This window comes from Rhinatrema bivittatum, chromosome 6, assembly GCF_901001135.1.
Source record: "Rhinatrema bivittatum chromosome 6, aRhiBiv1.1, whole genome shotgun sequence".
Taxonomy (NCBI): Eukaryota; Metazoa; Chordata; class Amphibia; order Gymnophiona; family Rhinatrematidae; genus Rhinatrema; species Rhinatrema bivittatum.
The window spans coordinates 349315928-349337687 of NC_042620.1; the positions used below are offsets into that span (position 1 = coordinate 349315928).

Here is a 21760-nt window from a genome sequence, read left to right on the forward strand (position 1 = left end):
GAAAACCAGTGCACGAGTCTTGAACCCTGGGGCTCCAAGTATGGGAGAAGCATCATATTTTTTTTTTCATTTAGATTAATACATTTTCCAGACCAGGCCCGTAGGGAGAAATAATTGTGCAAGTGCTGATTTTATTGATTCCCAGCTAATAGGTATTTTACTGCTTGAGAACCCGATTATCCTACTTCCTTTGCATCCAGACTCTTCCACCACATTTTCCCATGTGGCTAGAAGAGGCTTCCTAGTAAACAGTTGCCGACCTTTTTCAAAATACATTTAATAAGTTATGTTATTTATGGAATAAAAATAGTGCATCCTTTCTTGAGCCCCCCACGGTTACACTGTGTGTGTGCGTGTCGCAGTGTGGTGCCTGTGTGGGCAGAAAGGTCAGTACCGAGATGTATAATGACAGAAGCAGCTAAATAAGAGGACCTTTCAGAAACGTAAAGAATCTCCTTGTCTCTTCTCTCTTCTGCATATTTAATTCTTGAGCAGAAAATAGTGTTTCAAAGAAGTTTTTTGGCTTTAGCTTTTGATTGCTGGAAAAACTAATGCTTTAATGAGTGCATATGGACTTGGGGGGAGGGGGGTGGCAGGCACGGTTCAGATCCACCACCATGGGAGAGAATTTGGTAGCCACTAAGAACCAAAGCAGTCGGCTCTCTCCCTTCTCTGCTGCCACTTTAGCCAAAAGAGGCTCTCTGGGCTGCTGCGCCTGTTTCCAAGCTGTAGCCACTAGAGGAGCTCTGTAGATAGTCTGAACAAGTTGGCATGGAGACGAATTGATCTGCCTGCTTAAAAACCTCATAGAGGCTACCCTGCTGAAAATATTCCAGACTGTGGAATCTGAAGCTTGGCACCCTACTAAACTTGTCCGAGGCACTTTAGTGCTGCATCTCTGTCATCTTTGCTGGAACGTCTGACAGGTCTAACATGCCCAGCATGCCTGGACCTGTTCTGAGTGCCAACCCACCAGGTCCTGGTGGAATGGGATAACGCAGAAAGGCCCACACATCGGTGAAAGATTTTACAAGGCAATTTTCTAAGTCAGTTCCATTAATTTTATGAAAATTGCCCATCCTCTGCCTGAGTTAAGGTACGCGATTTGTTGAACGATTTTACTTATAGATTGCGGAGGCATTCTAGCGGACGGGGCTGAAGGGGTTCAATTTCGTGACCCCCTGAAGTACGAACGAGCAACTGAACATCCTCCGACTAATCATGCCAGCAGTGAAACGCACAGCCATCTTGAACATACTAATATTTGCAACGCAAATGATACGTAATGCGTAGTGACGCAGTGGCGCACTAACTTTTAGCGTAACGTAACGTAACTCCATTTTGGAATAATACTTTGTATTGTATTAATACGAATGCCGATGTAAAATGTCTAACACGTCAATTAAATGACGAAACAATAGTCTGATCTTAAGCTACACCTACTAGAGGACCACGCTAGCTAATGCTTGTTCAGCAATTTGTGAAATGTTTGTTCAGCAAAATCCAGGACGCATGTGTGAAAGATAAGAGTTGTAAAGTGCATAAAAGTTTTGCTCCGAAGGGGGCGTGGCATGCAGTTGTACTGAGCCTTTGTCTTAGCTGCATCTTGCTGGCAATAAAAGTCTATCTTTACGGATCAGTTGTCTGGACCTCCTTACTGACTAAAAAGAGACGGTTACATTTGGCGAGCCAGCCAGGAGGTACCGGGGACGCTATTTTAGCCCCCCAGTGGGTCCGGTAGTTTGGTGGCGGAGCGATCCCCCAGACGCACCTGGTGAGTGGCCACCGCTGAGTTCAGCGATCAGGTTTCTGAGGGGACCGTTCCACAGAAATTCTTCTGAGACCTCTGGGCTGGTGATCTGGGAAGAAGGCTTTCGTGACGATCGGAAGAACCCTGCAGGCGAGTATTATGGGAATGATGGGAAAAGTGAAGAATAGCTAAAAGAGTAGCAAATAACCGGTCCATCCGTGAGGGGACCGAGGGGGCTTTGATCACACCCCAAGCGGTGGTTTGGTAGGAATTGCATTCCGAAAGCCACGCGCATAAAAAGAGGAAAAAGAAGTAACGCGTACGATAGTGGGAATAGGTTTCTTGTTGTGTGAAAGAGAGTGAATGGCCTCGCAGTTCTAGGCCGGGCTGACTGCGTCCTAGTCGGGGCGATTGTGACCCTTTTGTGTCTGACGGATACGGACCCCTTACCTATCCGTCTTCCCTTCCCTCCTTTGTCTGTGAATTCTATCCTAATGGGAGGGGGCTATTCAACTCCACTAAAAGTTATGACGGAACACTATAGTGAAGTGTTCGATAAACGTAAATGTACGAAGCCCGGAATGATTCAGCGATGCACCCATAAGTGGCCCGGTTTGTGTGTAAATTGGCCTCCGGAAGGAACTTTCAATTTCCAAACGGCCACAAGGGTCCTGAAAATAGTTGAGAAAGAAGAGAATCCGGGCTGCCCTGAGGATAAGCCATACATAACTGCTTGGATTGCAGTTATCGAGAATCCTCCGAAGTGGGCAAAGAAGTTAGTGGAGGGAGCCGCCCTCGTAATGGTGGCGCAAGTAAACAAAATGGGAGACCGGAAGTCCTCAAACCGGAAAAGAAAGGGAAGGGCGGCCATCTTAGGAATAAAGGACCATGCGTCATCTGCGGTGGCCATGTTTGTAGTGCAAGGGAATTCACGGACTCAAGAAAAAAAAATTAAACCCCTGCCGCCTGCAGTACTGCCTGACGCAGAAGATCTTCTGCCGCCACCCTATGCCCCTAGCTGCCCTCAATCGTATAATGCGCCACCAGATCCCCCAGCTTCCACCGATACCCAAGTTGATCATGAAATAATGCCGGTTCCCGAAGTACGGCTTGAAGCGGAAGCGGCGGCGGCAAAAGTTGAAGACGGCGGCGAGTCCGTGTCAGGCGGCACTCGCAGTAAAACCCAAGCCGCAAGTTTGCAACTACCAATTAGAGAAACAACCACCGTAGTTCCCGTGGTCCCTACTGAAGAAAACGAGTATAATACTACGCAAACTATAAAGTTGTTTACTTACATACCTTTCACTTCCAGCGATCTTTTTAACTGGAAACAGCTTGGCCCCTCTTACGCTGATAATCCAGATCAGATGCTAGATTTTTTACGAGGAATTTTTGCAGCCCATAACCCTAACTGGGCTGACATTCGGCATCTCGCCTCCATCCTTTTTACCACCGAAGAACGCCGACAAATACAATTAAACATGGAAGAAGCAGCCCGGCTGGGAGCCGGGTCAGACGGTAATCCAGATGAAGTAGTGAGAGAGCATGCCCCTGTCGCCGATCCCAACTGGGATTTCCAGACGGCTGCAGGGCGAGCCCGCATTGCTGCATACCAAGTCGCCTTTCTCGGAGCTTTAAAGAAAGGAAAGCAGAAAGTCATGAATATGGGAAAGATCCACGACGTGGTGCAAGGAAAAGACGAGACTCCTGGAATCTTTTTGGAGAGATTGATGGATGCATATCGGCAATACAGCCCATTCGACCCAGAGGACCCCAAGAGTCAGTCCGTCATAGTGATGAGCTTTGTCGGACAATCCTGTCCCGATATCCGCCGGAAGTTACAGAAATCAGAAGGATTTGAGGGAATGACTATTAGCCAGTTAAAAGCCATGGCTGACAGAGTTTATGTAAACCGAGAGCCGGACGGAGACAAGAAAGAAAAGAAAGAAAGTAGAAAGTTAAGAGAAAGTGTTAGTCTGTTAGCCGCAGCGCTGGAAGAAACGAATTTCGGAAACTCGGCCAGGCACTATCAGGGATATCCTGGGCCGAGAGGAAGGGGCAGGTCACCCTCGAGGGGACCGCCCAGAGGACGAGCAATTAGAGGAGGATCGTTTAGGGGTGGAAGGATGCCGTTGGGAGCCAATCAATGTGCATTTTGTAGACAAGAAGGACACTGGAAGTCTGAGTGCCCAGAGTCCCTGCAAATGAAGCAGGAAGGATATACTCCGTCCAAACCAAAGGAAGCTGAATGGCAGATGACTGTAGGAGAAACCTCTGGCGAAGACAGTAGTGAAGCATGACTAGAGAAGGGAATTCTTCCATTCGATCCCTTAGTAGAAATCAAAGTAGGGACTGAGACATTTAAGGGATTGTTAGATACCGGGGCACAAAGATCAGTCATGACTACCGCTATTACCACGCCCACTTCGAAAAACATTTCTATTGTAGGGGCCTCTGGAAAGCCACTTATCGCTCCCTTTCTTCAGAAACGACAGGTTCGAGTGGGAGGACAATTAGTATCTCATCAGTTTCTCTACGTCCCGGGATGCCCAGTTCCCCTCATAGGGAGAGACCTTCTTTGTAAGTTAAGAGCCAACTTACAATTCGAATCGACAGGAGAAATAAGAGCATCCTTCGCTGATAACCCAGTCTCTCTCATCTGTCCACTCCAAGAAGAATGGAGATTACATCTCCCCATAGTCGAACATACTACTACGCACCGATATGGAGAAAACACCGTCCTCAACGAAAAGCGCAGACAGCTAATGGACAGTATACCTAAAGTATGGGCTGAACAAAACCCAGGAGGAATAGCCATCAACGCTACCCCTATTTGGATCGAGATGAAACAGAATGCACAGGTGATAAATCAATCTCAATACCCCATTCCGTATATGGCCAGACAAGGAATTCAGATACACCTGCAAAGATTGTATGATTTGGGCATTCTCCGGCGAATCCGATCTGCTTGGAACACCCCTTTGTTGCCAGTAAAGAAGCCTGGATCAAATGACTATTGACCAGTACAAGACTTAAGAAAAGTGAATAGTCAAGTAGCAGATCTAGTAGCCCTCGTCCCAAATCCGTACTCAATCCTGGCTCAAGTCTCTCCTGCATCAAAGTGGTACAGTGTCATTGATCTCAAAGATGCCTTCTTCTCCGTCCCGGTGGCGGAGGAATGTCAAAAGATTTTTGCTTTCACATGGGAAGATGCAGATACTGGAGTAAAGCAGCAGTACACATGGACTCGGTTGCCTCAAGGGTTTAGGCACTCACCTACGCTGTTCGGTGAGCAACTGGCAAAAGACTTAAAGATGTATCAAGTAAAGTATGGGCCAGTCATACAATACGTGGATGACCTTCTGTTGTTTCGAGAGACGTACCTCGAATGTGCGGTATCCACTCTTCAGCTGCTAAAGACGTTGTACTCAAAAGGGTATCGTGCAAGTAAAAAGAAAGCGCAAATCTGTGAATTGGAAGTAGAGTATTTAGGCTTCCAAATACGTGGAGGAACCCGATGTCTGGGGATTTCTCGCACCAGTTCTATAAGAGATCAACCTGTACCCACTTGCAAGAAAGAGCTCCGGGCGTTCCTTGGAGCTGCAGGATACTGTAGGCTGTGGATTGCTAACTATGCAGTTATTGCCCAACCCCTGTACGACAAGCTGCGGGGTAAAGAGGCAGAATCTCAACCCTTCCAATGGGAAGGAAACGAACTGGCAAGCTTACGTCAACTAAAAGAAGCCTTAATTGAACCACCTGCCTTAGGATTGCCAGATGTGATGAAACCATTCCATCTATTCGTCGACGAGAAAAAAGGCATGGCCATAGGGGTATTGACTCAAACCTTAGGCTCATGGGAACGACCTGTTGCATATCTGTCAAAAGGAATGGACAATGTGTCAAAAGGATGGCCGGGATGCCTCCGAAGCATTGCTGCTGCATGTCTACTGATACCCGAAGCTGTTAAGCTAACATTTGGACAGATTTTACAAGTAACAACTCCTCATACTATCCAAGGACTGCTAGAGACCCATGGACCAAAATGGATGACAAACTCACGTCTTGTAAAGTACCAAGCGTTATTATGTGAAACTCCAGAAATTCAAATACAGGACAGTAAAAATCTGAATCCTGCAACTTTACTCCCAACCCCCACTTCAGTTTCTCATAAATGTGGGGAAATTATGGCAACAGTACATTCCAGCCGACCCGACTTACGCGACCAACCCTGGCAAGGAGCATGGACTTTATTCACTGATGGAAGCAGCCAGGTTATAAATGGAATCAGGGTCGCTGGATATGCTGTAGTCTCCGAAGACGACATTGTTGAAGCCGAACCCCTACCCCCAGGGACATCAGCGCAAAAAGCTGAACTAATTGCGCTCACAAGGGCTCTGCAGTTGGCAGAAGGAAAAACTGTAAATATTTATACTGATTCAAAGTACGCTTTCCTTACGATCCAAGTGCATGGAGCTTTATACAAGGAACGAGGATTCCTAACTGCAGAAGGGAAACAAATAGCTAATGCATCGGAGATACATCAATTGCTAGACTCTGTATGGGCACCAAAGAAGGTAGCTGTCATGCATTGTAAAGCCCATACAGGGAGAACTGATCCCATCGCCAAGGGAAACCAATGGGCAGATAAGACTGCGAAAGAAGCAGCACGTGTGCAATCACCACATACTTCAACTCCCACTTGCCCACTTCTACAGTTCACGAATGAAACCCCCATTTATTCAGCGGAAGAAAATGATTGGGCACAAACTGAACAATTTCATCAGCAGGATGGGTGGTGGATTGTACAAGAAGATAGGGTATGGATACCCGACGCCCTGGCATGGACTGTTGTCAGAGAAGCCCATAATAAAACCCATCTCGGTCGAGATGCATTAGCAACACTGTTGGCAAAAACTTACTACATTAATAGACTCTTTCAGCTAACTAAATATGCTGTTAATCAATGTGTTACCTGTGCAAGGAACAATCCCAGAAATGGACCTGGTCCAGCCCCTGGACATATACTGCGAGGAACAACTCCGTTTCAAGTTTGTCAAATCGACTTCACCCACATGACTGCTTCAAAAAGATACAAAGCAATGCTGGTAGCTGTCTGTACTTATACCGGATGGATCGAAGCCATACCCACGCGAACTGAGACTGCCAAGGAAGTAGTAACATTGCTTCTCCATAAAATTTTACCACGATACGGATTACCACGGCAGATAAATTCAGATAATGGACCAGCTTTCACCAGTGAAGTCACGCGACGTCTGAGTCAAATTCTGGGCATCCGATGGCACCTGCACTGCGCCTGGAGACCTCAAAGTAGCGGAGCAGTTGAACGAGCTAACAGGACACTAAAAAATCAGCTCGCTAAATTGTGTCAGGAAACAAAGACTAAATGGCCAGACATCCTGCCATTAGCTCTACTACATGTCCGATGCACCCCCCGGAAGTCGGGTTTAACACCTTATGAAATGATGTACGCAAGGCCTCCACCTCTTCCATCTTTTCCTGAATCGCTGCAAATACAAGGGGAAATGTCTCTCAGTAACCAACTCAAAGGACTATATAACACAGTTATTGCGATTCAAAATTACACCTGCGACACTGAACCATTAGTCCTGCTGAACCCGATTCATCCATACCAGATCGGGAATTCGGTGTGGATAAAAGACTGGGATGAGTCTGATTCCCTCCAGCCCCGATGGAAAGGGCCGTACACTGTATTGCTAACTACTCCGACAGCTGTCAAAGTTTTTGGATGTCCTTCCTGGATTCATTGGACACGTCTCAAACCAGCTTCAGCCAACTGGCAGGTCTCCAGGATTGGAGACCACAAATTAAGATTCACCCAAGGCAGGCCCAATGCTAGTCCTGAGTAAAAAGATATCAGTAACTGCAACTGAATATTAATGTGTCCATTTCTCTCCTTCCTTTCAGAATCCATTACTTATGAATGCAACCATCTACGTCGTAAAGCAATGTCACAGATTCCGACTTCCAAGATCTACGTTGCATCCATCTTCTACATTCACTTACTACTCTTCTGTACACCGACTACCTCTGTTTTCCTGTCCTTGAGCAAGAATTGCACCGAATGTATCAAGCTAATTCGTACTACCACTCAAACTGGATTTCAAGTTGTCTCAACAATCATCCACCAATCTCAACCACCAACTTCCTGTGCCACACTACCTGCTTGCGCCCTGAATACTACTCAAGGCTATCAATCCTTCCATCGATGTTTAGAAACTGGCAAAGTCATCTGTCATACCCCAACCACTCCTAAGTACTACAACATCACCCTCACTGCAGGTCTACCAAAGAGCTACACATCAAGTATTGTCCCAGAAGGAAAGGGCATCTTGTACTACATCAACTCCACCAAGGTTCTTATGGGAAGTGAAACGATTGTCACAATAACGTTCGATGCCTGTGAAGCCATTGATAAACACCCAAATGCACTCCACTGTGGGTCTCAAGCCTGGAGAAATTCCTATGTCTACAATCACAAATACCTCTGCCCATACAACCGTGCAGCTAATCCATCCAGTTGGCTACCATGCGGAGGGGACCTGACACTGTCAGGATGGGCTCTAGTTTGTGATTACACCGGTGGAGGTTACCATGGCTGCCACGGAATAGGACGGTTAACTGCAGTAAATGGTAATACAGTATCTATACAATGGCCTCTAAGAAGTGAAGGAATCCCTTGGCAAGATACTTGGGGATTTGGTATCGACGGAACTGGAAAAGACCCTATGACCTACATTACCATCACTCAGCGGAAAGACAAACCTCGTCCAATTATTCACCAGACTACTGTGGTGGGTTATCAATCCTTCTTCGATGAAATATCTCATGCCTCTGAGGAATTAAAGAAACATACAATTTCTCAACAAGTAAAAAACCTGTTTGTCAATTTGGCAGAAAACATAGCTCTCTCTCTCGAAGTCAAGAACTGTTTTGTATGTGGAGGAACAGATACAGGAGAGCAATGGCCATGGGAAGCCAAGGAAACATTCCAATCTGATCTTAACACCTTGAATACTACTGTAACCTACAACCATAAATCTCATCCATATGAGTGGGCACTACAGACTGATGTTATTGGCAGACTATGTATCTCTCGACAACATTCACGCATCTATACCGTGCCTGTTGGAAATTCTCCATGCACAGGAGTTCTTACTGCCAACCTTACCACTCAGACATGGTGGCAGACTGAAAATTCTACCATGCCAACTCCCATCTGGACTGACTCGACTTTGAACAAGACATGGACAGCTGCAGGCGTTGCTACTACCGTTTTCAATGCTCCAGATGGTTATTATTATGTATGTGGTCGAAGAGCCTATGAACAATTGCCAACAAACTGGTATGGAACTTGCTTCATGGCTACAATTCGGCCAAGTTTCTTCCTACTTCCCATCACTGCTGGGGAAACCTTAGGAGTTCCAGTATACAGTCCCATGAGACCCAACAAACGTCGAAGCACTCCTAAAGTATCCATAGGAGATTGGAAAGATCAAGAGTGGCCTCCTGAACGAATTGTACAATACTATGGTCCGGCCACCTGGGCTGAGGATGGTTCTTATGGATATAGAACACCTATCTATATGCTCAATCGAATTATAAGACTCCAAGCAGTACTGGAACTCCTGACAAATGATTCTGCCTTGGCTCTCAACATCTTAGCCAAGCAAAACACTAAAATTTTAACAGCTGTCTACCAAAATCGATTGGCTCTGGACTACCTCCTAGCCCAGGAAGGTGGGGTATGTGGCAAATTTAATCTTTCTAACTGTTGTTTACAGGTAGATGACAAGAGTAAAGTCATTGAGGAGATTACTGATCGAATGATACGCCTGGCACATGTACCAGTGCAGACGTGGACTGGAATCCTTGACTGGACAGGTTCCTTAAGTTAGGGGAAGCAACAGCGCATTTAATTTTGCCTGGAGAAAGTGCCCACTGAAAAAGCATGTCTCTGCAGGCACTTTTTTTAAGGGTAAAAATCAAAGTGCAAATGCCCGTATCGTTTGGCTTTGATTATTTGTGCTAAATCCTTGGGTAAAAAGCACCTGAGGTGTTATTTCCCCTTGGTGAATAAAGATTGTAAATGTTCCTAAATAAAATATCTGTATGTGCAATTCTTTCTAGCTTGCTGGAATAAAGCAGCCTCCTTGCTCCTTATCTTCATGGTTGCTTTTTTTATGTTGTCTGTTTTTTGCTGACAGGAAGTCATTTTTCATCTCTCCTGTGAGTGAACAGCCGTGGAAGTGATGTTTCAAGGGTGTTTTTGTGCTAATCTTTCTACCTAACACTTTAACCACTTTTCTTGCCAGCAGAATGAGATCAGCACAGGGGAAACATTTGGGTATTTTTTTTTTTTAATCTCATAGCTGTGAGTAGGACTTTTCTAAATCTGCAGAAAAATTGGGACAAATCCTTAAAGGGAGTACCCAGCTCTAAGAACAATACAGGGACTTAAAAAGGAAATTCTATTGTTCCACAAAGTCATGGGTGTCCCCTGGCAGATAAGGTTAGAGAGTATTATAAAGCAGGGTAAAAGAAAGGGAACTGATTTGTAAGTATCAATCAGCATCAAAGCAAGCCAGCTGAAGCAAGAGAACAGATTTATGCTGTTTTTGTAAGCAAATGCCAGAAGGACTGAGTATCTTTAAAGCATTCAATTATTTAACCAAAAAATGGTTAAATAAAGAAATAAAAGGTGAAAAAGAATGCATTGGCTAACAAAACAGATGTCAAGAAATAACACTAAGAAAACACGGTTTACTTTCCTAAGATTTTCAAATTCCCTCTTTACCCAAGATATGCTGCCAATATTGTTTGAAGGTGTGCTGGCTGCTTTCCTTCTTTATCATAGCAATGCACTTGTCAGCAGTGCTACATTTGGTGAGACCCTCGTCCAGTTACCAATCGAATGATTTCACTCGTACTGTGCAATACGCTGCTGTGAACTTCTGTTGCTCTCCTGTGCGATGCCATCCGAAAGTCTGAAATCTCTCTCGTGCTGCACTACTGTGGCCCCTTCCAGGCTGACTGTTTCCCTAAGGAAATGGGCACATTTGGCTGCCATGAGGAAATGATTTGCTCTTTATTCCCACTTTTCTTTCATTGTGTAGTGCAAAGCTTCAATCTGCGGGTTTTCAGTCCGTGAGAATGGGACCTGGTGTGTCAGGGCCACACAAGGCACCCAGTGCACATAAGTGTGGGAAACTCATTGGGGTCTGTCTCCTGCTCCCCTCTCTTTCAGGTCGAAACTCTAAGGCCGCAGTAGAAAGAGTGCGGCAGTGCCGGGCGCACCCTCGTTCCCCGCACGCACAGTACTCTTCACATACCGCTCGATACTCTATTCAAATTGCTTGCAAATGCAAGCCGCGTCCAACCCGTGCTCAACGCGCATCCATGAAGCGAAACCCTTTTTACTGTATAGGCGGTATATTCAGCGCCTATACAGTATCCCGGGGTGCGCTGGTACCTGTCATTTCAAATGTCATTTCAAGTGACATTTGAAATGACAGGTACCAGGAAGTGGATGGTTCCCCCCCTCCCGAAGCAAGGCGCAGGGCGAAAATTAAAACAAAAGGGAATAAAGTGTAAAAAAAAAGTAAACTTACTGGCGGGAGCCGGCGGGCGCGCGTTCGATCAGGCGGCGGCAGGAGCCGGCGGGCGGGTGGGCGCCCATTCATCCAGGCGGTGGCGGCGGGAGCCGGCGGGCGGGTGGGCGCGCGTTCGATCCAGGCGGCGGCGGGAGCCGGCGGGCGCCCGTTCATCAAGGCGGCGGCGGGAGCCGGCGGGCGGGCGCGCGTTCGATCCGGGCGGGAGGGTGGGCGCGCGTTTATCTGGGAGCCGGTGGGTGGGGGGGCGTGCATTCATCCAGGCGGCGGGAGGCGGCGGGCGGGTGGGCGCGCGTTCGATCCAGGCAGCGGCGGGAGGGTGGGTGCGTGTTTATCCGGGAGCCGGCAGGCGGGTGGGTGTGCATTCATCCAGGCGGCGCCGCCCCACCCGCCCGCCGGCTCCCTGCTGCCGCTTCGATGACCGCACGCCCGCCCGCCCGTGTGGAGATGGGGGATTCGGAAAGTGACAAGGTATTTATATATATATATATATATATATATATATAACAACTTTAGCATTTTATGAGAACTGTAATTTTTTTTGTAAGCCGCTGTCAGCTCCCATACGGAACATGCGGGATGAAATAATTTTTTTAAGCAAATAACTAATGCAATCTGAGTTCCGTGCAGCATCGTTCATGCAAAAAGAAGGGCTGAATGCAGTTTGAAAGCGGGTTAGTATATATGGAGGTCGTCCATGGTGCAGGACTAACACCAGGTAGAGGGTAGGCGGTAAACTAACAGGCTAAGGACGCGGCAAAATAGCGGGTTACAAAGGAGATAATCGGAGCGCGCGTCACAGTATCGGGAGGGAATAGCTAATTCCTTCACTAAATAGCTAATTTGTTCATTTACATATGATATACATGCTGGGTGTGGAAAGGGTTATGCGTTGGTTTCAAGAAGTGCTAAGGACGAGTGAAACTGGAGACTGTATCGCAGGATCGCTTTACGCGTCCCAATTGTGCGCCCACAGCGAGTTGCAGACGAAGAATCTCCAACCGCACTTTACAGTATAGACCTGTTTGCTGGTTAAGGTTTGCAAGCTGAGGTTGTGTGCTTTTTTTTTTAATTGAAAAATATACATATTGCTGGATTTGCACATAAAATTGCAAACATATGTTAAAAAATGAACTTGTAACCCTTTGCCCACAATTTAAAACAATCTTAAGCATCCCAATTGTAAGAACAGTTATTTAATTTCAGTTCTTCTATATGTAAAATTGTATTTATTTTGATATTTTGTTTGTGCATACAGGTGGAAAATAAACATACTGTTCTATTTACATTCACATTTGCATGGTAGAAAAAATTCAAATCTACAGTAGAAAAAAGTAGTAAACTCCAATTTTTTGGAATTGTTATTCAGGAGATTCATCGAGTGGGTTTGTTTTAATCTTTTTCTCTTAGGAATGCTTCTAGACCACCAAAACTATATAATTCTATAGCCCCATATTGTTTTTCAAAACATTTTGCAAAAAAACAATTTTTTACACGCAGATATGGCCTTTTATAAAATTGCCCGCTTGATATACAGATACACTTGGGTGCATATGTCATGGTGCGTTTACACATGAATTTGCCTGGACTGAGAGGGGTTTGGACTTACGTGCACACTTTAGAAAATCCAGCAGTAAGTGTGAACATTTCTAGGAAATATTTGTGCATACCACACACCAGGTGCAGCCTATGCGGGTAGATTCGGTGGGCTAATTTTTCAACATGGACTTACACTTAGACTGACTTTCCTGTGTGGGATGTTTGAAGGTTACCCCTGTATTTATTTGGATTTATTACCCGCCTTTTTGAATCAAGAATTCACCCAAGGCGGGAATAGAATAATAGTTCTAAAAAATTGGGAGTATACTGCTTATTTTCTATATTAGATTAGATATAGTGTATTGCTGTAGCTCTGATCTTGCATATTGTAGAAAAATTCAGATGCGTAGCTCTGCAAAACGTCCTGCACAGGAGAATATCTCTGCAGGACAAAGACAGGTATCCCTTGAGCCAGCCCAAATATTTTCCTTGTGGCATGAGAAAAAAAAAAGTTTGTCGGATAGCTCCAGATGTGCCATCATTTATAAGATTCAGGAATATTGCAGAATGAAAGTCCTTATTAAGTGCCTCTAAAACAACCTATGCGTGTGCAGAGTTCACTGGGCATGCTTCATCTGCTCCACTTTAATTTCTAGTGCTTGTGCACTTTCAGGCCCATACAGAATGGTATGCTCAGCTAAGCGCACTGTTTAGCCCCCGTTTGACCGCGTGTTTTACATGCGCACCCCTTATACTATAAGGGGTAATAATAGCACATGGAAAACGAGCGGCCAACCCCCCCGAAACTAATAGCGTTCATCACATGCAAATGCATGTTGATGAGCCTATTAGTTAATAACAATATAGCACCATAAGGACACCAATTAACAATATACCATATTACACTGCATCAAATTTAACATGCATATAATCAACTATCTTCACAAATTAAAATTTTTTTTATATATATATATAATTTTATTGTACATATAATTGTCAAAAATTAACATATTATCACAAAATTTAGTAATTTAAACATTGTTTTTTTTAAAGCAGTCTTTTTAACAAATCTTTTTAAACAACGTGTGGACACCACTACTTAACCCTCAATATCCCACAAATACCAACAATAAATATTCCCATTATTTAAAATACAACCAAACCAATCATCCATCCACATTCATCCAATAAATTAAAAACCCTCCCAACATATATTGCACCATTTCCCAATTTTTTTGCATTATTCCTTAATTCAAACTATAGGTATTATGACATATATTATATATTAATTCAGAACATGGGTATTTTAAGAATTTCCAACTCGAGTCCACGATCTTCACGTACTCAATTTATCAGATGTTAGTAAGTTATAATTCATCACCCTGACAAGGAAGCTCGTTTCGTAAAATAGCTTCTTCAGGGGTTATCCTTCGCGGTACTCTAATACAGACTCTCCCTCTCACTGAGAGCGTCAATTCCCCGTTGTCCCGAACCTTCCAAATGTCATTACACTGGTGTCCACACCAACAATCTGTGGAGTCTTATTTCATCAAACCATCTCATATATTCAATATATATCTTCAAACACTTCCTCAAGACAAATTACCGGTATGTAAGCGTTAATTCGCGTATAATCATTATCCCCGCTGTTCAAAAAACTTCTCCGGATGTATATATCATTCTCCTGCATAAAATACGAACAACTCTCAAGACGCCATCACTCAAACCTGCGGGAGAGCCGGCGCTCCCCTTGGAGCGCCGGCTTTCCCGCAGGTTTTTCTGAATCGGCCTGTATGAGGGCAGTTTTCGAAAGCCATTTCCCCAGATGAATTAGGTATCGAAAGTTGCCCAACCCATACCCAGTTAGAAGAAGACACGGGGATCAATAGCACATAGTCCATAAACAATTATTAGCCAGGTAGACTTGGGAAAGCCAGTGCTTATCCCTGGGAGTGAGACAGAAGAAATAGATCTCACTCCTGGGGATCTGACAGGTTCGTGTGACCCAGACTGGCCACTATCAGAGACAGGATACTGGGCTGATCAGTCCTGGGTCTGACCCGGTAGGGCACATCTTATATTCTTATGTTAGAAGTAGCTGGGTAAACAGTATGTGGACTAGAGTGGGTATCTGGGTCCGGGTGAAGGAAATAACATGTCCAGATTACATTTTCAAATCCAGGCACGTTATTTTCAAGGGAAAAGTCCCCACAGATAAAGCAGGTATAAATCTCTGTGGGCCCTTTTCCCCAGAGTAGCTTTTGAAGGGAACATAAAGCATGCTCATTCATTTCCCTTTGCTGATTTGTGCAAAACCCACGGGTAAAAGCATCTGTGGTCTTTGCATCGGTGTGGACACTTTGTGGAATTTGCCATATGTCCATTGCATGCTCAGCTTGACTAATAACAGTGGTCAGAAATTGGAGCTCATCTTATCTTTTGGCCTTTCACTATCTGCATTTTTTCCCCGAGCTGCATCACACCAATACCGCACTAGAACTCATCCAGCATCCACCCATCATTCAATTCAACTAACAGCCTCAGCATTCAATCAACAGCCTCAGCATTCAACCCACTGTCTCAGCATTCAATCAACAGCCTCAGCATCCAACCCACTATCTCAGCATTCAATCAACAGCCTCAGCATTCAACCCACTGTCTCAGCATTCAACCCACTGTCTCAGCATTCAACCCACTGTCTCAGCATTCAATCAACAGCCTCAGCATTCAACCCACCTCAGCATTCAACCAGCCACTTCAGCAGTCAACCAACAGCCTCAGCATTCATCCAGCAAAAGATTACACAACCAAACATATCATTCAGTCCTCCTTAAAGAACATTTCCTCAATCTATTACCGCCACAATGTCATAGGACACCTGATTCTGACAATACCATCAAAGTCATCTCCCTCGTACAACCATGTTGCAAGGACACCCAATACATATATTACATCACAACTCCTTCTCCAAGATGAAGCCTACACTAAGATATCAACCTATAACCCGTAGAAATCTAACCCCGGTAATGATCTCACCAGTCACACAATTACTTGGTTTGGCTCTATTCACCTTATCACTCTTCAATGCCCAATCAATCACAAAAAAAACCCCACATCCTTAATGACCATCTGTTAGATACCAGACCAGACATCTGTGCCATCACAGAGACCTGGTTAAAATCCTCAGACACAGTCCTAATAAATCAATTGCCTACACAGACATATGATGTCTTCTCCTTACCCAGAAAGAAAAAAAAAGGAGGAGGTCTCCTAATAGCTGCAAAAAAGCTTTTTAACCTCACGCAACAACCTATCCATACTATACCCAAACTTGAGGTAGGCTTATTCAAGTCTGTCACTTCAAATTCTCCTCACCTACGCTCCTCCCGGACTTTTAGATCAAGATGCCTCTCCCATGATAGAGGTTATAGCCAAATACTTAAAACTAGACTCTCCTGCCATAATCATTGGAGATTTTAACCTCCACATTGATGCCAATCCTCGATCGACCAACTGTGATGCTTTCCTATCAGCACTCTCGGACATGGGCTTCAAACAGCACATTAACCAACCAACACATAAAGCGGGTCACACTCTTGACCTTATCTTCACAAATTCTAATCTCACCCCACTCTCACCCCCCATATGCCTACCAGTCCCATGGTCAGATCATTTTATGATCAACTCCACCTTCAGGTCATTGACAGGATTGACCACACCTCATCAGCCTACAACTCTATACTACAGGAAAACTTGTTCTTCAGAAGATCTTGGCAAATCCCTGATCAGAAAACTCCCAAACTTGGATCTTTCAAATCCCAATTCAGCTATCACCTCATGGCAAAACATCACTGAAATGATAGCCAACGAATTATGCCCACTGTCAAAAAAAATTATAAACCCCTCCCATAAAAATAAGCAACCATGGTTCTCAAATGAACTCCGCACTCAGAAGCAAAATCTAAGACGGAAAGAAAAAGAATGGAGGAAGAATTCTAATCCCCTCACTCTTTCCATATACAAAACTACTCTCCACCAGTACAGATCAGCAACACTCCGAACAAAAAGAGATTTCTATGCTCACCGCATCCACGATATGCTATATGATGCGAGGGCCCTCTTCTCCTATGTTTCGGAACTTACCAAAACGGCTCTTCCTAATATCCCTGACGATACAGCTCAATCAAAGGCCAATGACCTGGCCTTATTCTTTCAAAATAAAATCACCAATACCCTGGCTAGATTACCTGTCAACACAAATCCTACTCTTCCGGACACAGTTCTCCTACCAAACTTAGACATAAGATTGGACTCCTTTGATTCGACCCACACTTTAGAGGTAGAATCGCTGATAAAAAGAATGAAACCTTCGACCCACCCGCTGGACCAAATACCCTCCAAGTTACTGATTCTCATTCCAGAATACATATCCAAATATCTAGCTGATATCATCAATTGTTCCCTTACACAAGGAACATTCCCGGACGCGCTCAAATTGGCCACGCTCAAACCCATACTCAAAAAATCCAACCTGGACCCGGAAGACCTCAACAATTACCGTCCCATATCAAATCTCCCATTTGTATCTAAGATCATGGAAAAAATTGTAAATAAGCAACTTTCAAATTACCTAGAAGACCACAATATACTTCACACGTCACAATATGGTTTCCGAAAAGAACACAATACGGAAACCCTCCTCACCTCCCTCCTGGATCAACTATATATTGGTTTTGATAAAGGACAGTCATTTCTCTTAGCTCTCCTCGACATCTCTGCGGCTTTTGATACGGTAAATCACAACATCCTCCTAAACCGACTCTCAGACATAGGAATTACAGGTTCAGCCCTCAGATGGTTCGAATCTTTCCTCAGTAATAGAGGCTATAAAGTAAAAACATGGAATCACCTCATACTAATGCTCCTTTTGGCGTCCCCCAGGGCTCCTCCCTATAACCCACCCTGTTTAATATCTACATTCTCCCCCTCTGCCACCTACTTTCAAACCTCAAACTCAAATTTTATATTTACGCAGATGACCTTCAAATTTTAATCCCTATATCCAAATCATTGGACTCAACACTCAGGTTATGGAACTCTCATCTACAAACTATAAACCACAACTTATCCAGCCTCAACCTTGTGCTCAACACTTCTAAAACCGAACTCTTACTAATTACTCCAGAAGGTAGTCCCATACTTCTCCAATCACAAAATATTCCACATATATCACATGCCAGAGATCTTGGAGTCTTAATCGACAGTCACCTGAACCTAAAGCATTTTATAAAACACACTACTAAGGAGTGCTTTTACAAGTTACAAGTACTCAAAAAACTCAAACCGCTCCTATTCCACTACGATTTCAGATCCGTCCTCCAAGCCATTCTGTTCTCCAAGATCGACTATTGTAACTCCATTCTGCATGGTCTTCCAGCCTCTACCATTAAACCGCTCCAGCTGCTACAAAATGCAGCGGCAAGGATTTTGACAAATACCAATCGGAGAGAGCATATTTCTCCTATTCTAAAAGATCTCCACTGGCTCCCAGTAAATTTCCGGATCCTCCATAAATCTCTCACAATCATTCATAAAAATATCCACCATCAAACCCCGCTTGACCTGTCTCATCCTCTCAGACTGCACTCGACAGCCAGGCCTTTAAGGGATGCTTACAAGGGATCTTTACACGTTCCTACAATCAAATTAGTGCACCACGCAAACCTCAGAGACCGGTCTTTTTCTACCGCAGGCCCTTCCATGTGGAACGCCATGCCTCCGGACCTCAGACTGGAGACTTGTCTAACAACTTTTAAAAAGAAACTAAAGACATGGCTGTTCAGCCAAGCCTTCCCCACTACAAACTCCATTGCCTGATCTAGAATTGTACACCACACATCTCTGTAAACAAAACTCTCCAAATTTTTCATGCATAATATCCATTAAAGAGAGGTTGGCCCCTTGCCCCCTCTTCTGTATATAGTATTTATTCTATTTTATTTCATTTTATTTATATATTTATTGCTCCGTTCACCCCTTCTTTATTTTCCTACTCCAAGTTAAGGCTTCCTTGTTATAATGTAACTGTATGCTCCGTATCTCTTGTTGATTGGTTAATTGTATATTCTGCTTAGTTCATTGTAAACCGAATTGATTTGATTTGTATCAAGAAAGTCGGTATATAAAAGCCTTAATAAATAAATAAATAAATAAATAAAATCTGAGTGAGACAGTTTTTTTTGAACGAGAAGGAGAAGGTTTAAGTTTCCTGGAACGATGCAGTGATTTAAAAAAAAAAAAAATTAGTCTAGGCCAATTATTCATTGACAAAATTCAGATTATGGCTAAACTTAGCATGTTGGCAATAAAGAAATATAGTGGACAGGTGTTAGCTTTTTCTCTGCCTGAATGTTTTGCTTAGTGTTTAATGTGGAAATGTCCCCATTCTATATGAAACTCCATTTTTTTGCATAACTGAAAACATGTTGCCTTTTTTTTCAACAGGAGGCTCATCCAGATCACAAAGACGTTTTGAAGGCAATTACTTCCTTTAAGACGCTTGCGGTATGTGTGACCATTCCATTTTACTAAAGGTGCCGTGAAGAGAATGAGTAAAGCAAGACATTTTGGGGCCTTGTAAAACCTAAGTGCAGAATTGAACAAACAGTTCGTGGGACTTTATCGTGTTTTGAGCTTCATCTGCTGCTGCAAGCTGCATGACAGCTAAAATATACTCAGAGCTGCTTTAAAACATCAAAGCTTTTATTACCTGGGAAGTCTTAACCATGCTAAATGTAGTCAACCTTTTTTTAAACATTTCCCAACTAAAGAGCCAGAGAGTAGGTGGGGAGGGTCCCTTTTCTCCTCCATCTGCCTTTATGCCATGATTGGTTCTGCTGTCTCCCCCAGCCATGTAACCAGAAAAATGATTTGCTCATCAGAAGAAAGGTTAAACATCTATCTTTTATTTCAGAACGAGAAAACTGCAGAATTGTAAGGGGAGGTGTTTGGGGGTTGGCACAGTTCCAAACACAATGAACTTGTGGTACAGACCCTAGTCATAGAGTTACAGAAGATTGCAAGTCTTGTTATAAGACAGCAAAATGCTGCAAGCAGTTCTGCCTTCCTGAATGCAGGAAAATAACCACTCTTTTATTGTGAGCTTCTTCAGCTGTTATGAAGCCCTAAGAAGTTATCATTTGAGAATACTTGTCTCTTTGGGGGCAAGTCTGTAAACTATGCAAACAGTTGCAAAGTGTACACGTATTTCCCCCCATCCCCCACGGACTTTGCACCAGTTCTCAAAAGCGGAAAGCACATGCATCCTTTCCCTTTTTAAAACTGACCCTGGGAAAAAGCCCCCGCATAGGTTTGCATGCATGTCGTTTTGAAAATGCAAAACTTTGCACGTTATCTGCCACCCCTACCCCAGGAACACCTCCATAAAAATGCAGGTAAAAGTATGCCTATTGTGGAACAACATATATGATTTTACCTGCATATAGGGTGAGAAATCTGCAAAAAAATGTACCTGGGTAAATGGCTTCTGAAAATTGCCGTCTTAATTTAGTTTTAGGTCTCAATAGTAGCTTGAGATCTATCTAATGTTTGGGTACTTGCCAGATATTTGTGACTTGGATTGGCCACTGTTGGAAACAGGATGCTGGGCTTGATGGACCCTTGGTCTGACCCAGTATGGCATATCTTTCCTGTCCATCAGCCTGCTGCAACGCAGCAAAACTACTGGCTATATAGACAGATAGGTTTAGTAAAGGAAAATCTGCTTCCTCAGATTTATTTGACTTTTTTTGAAGGCATAAATAAACATGTAGAGAGAGGTAAACCAGTTGATATAGTGTATTTGGATTTTCAGAAGGGATTTAACAAAGTCCCCCATGAGAGACTCCTCTGGAAATGTAAAAAGTCATGGAATAGGAAGCAGTGGATTGGCTAAAAGACATGAAACAGAGAGCAGTACTAACTGATCAGTTTTCCAGATGGAGAAAGGTCATTAGAGGACTGCCAGAGGGATCCATAGTGGGATGTGTGCTATTTAGCATATTCCCAAATGTTCTGGATAAAGGAACGAGTGACGTGATCAGATTTGCAGATGACACAAAATTATTCAAAGATGTTAAAAATAGCAGTGGATTGTGAGAGACTGCAGAAGGACCTTGTGAAACAAGGAGACTGGTCAACCAAATGGCAGATGAAATTTAATGTAGAAAAGTACAAAAAATTGCACATAGGGAAAAATAAGCCCAACTACAGGTATACAGTGCTGGATTCCTTATTACCACCCAGGACCTTAGAATCCTTGTGGACAATTCATTCAAATCAAGCTCAATGTGCAGTGACAGTCAGAAGGGCGAATAGAATGTTAGGTATGACCCAAAAAGGAATGGAAATTAAAATGGAGAATATCATATTGATTCTATATAGGTATAGTTTGCCTTCTTAGTTAGGGAGGGCAAGAAGTAGGGCGGTTGGTGGTAGGGCAGAGGGAGTCCAATTCAGGACTAGCACCTTGAGCATTTGGGGATACACTGCCTCCTCCATGCCCCTCCTTAACTACGCCTATGCCTTTGTATTGACCCAGGGTGCAACAGCACTGTGATTATTGTGTGCAATTTTGGTCAACCATCTAAAAAAAGATGCAGCAAAACTAGAAAAGGTGCAGAAAAGGGCAACAAAAATGATAAAGGGGATAGAACAGGTCCCCTATGATGAGAAGCTACTCAGGTGAGAACTATTCAGCTTGGAAATGATAGAAGTTTATAAAATCATGAATAGGGTGAAATAGTAAAAACAAATAAAA

At 43.8% G+C, this 21760-nt stretch overlaps 1 protein-coding gene across 7 annotated transcripts in view; it reads left to right on the top strand.

Annotated features, from left to right (window-relative positions):
* The window catches only part of ARHGEF6 (Rac/Cdc42 guanine nucleotide exchange factor 6), a 386722-nt gene that overhangs the window by 200857 nt on the left and 164105 nt on the right, over positions 1-21760 (top strand). For all 7 annotated transcript variants that reach the window (XM_029607806.1, XM_029607805.1, XM_029607803.1 and 4 more), the window contains one exon: positions 19447-19506. In XM_029607806.1, coding sequence (XP_029463666.1) covers positions 19447-19506 — 60 coding nt within the window. The remainder of the gene's footprint in view (positions 1-19446; positions 19507-21760) is intronic.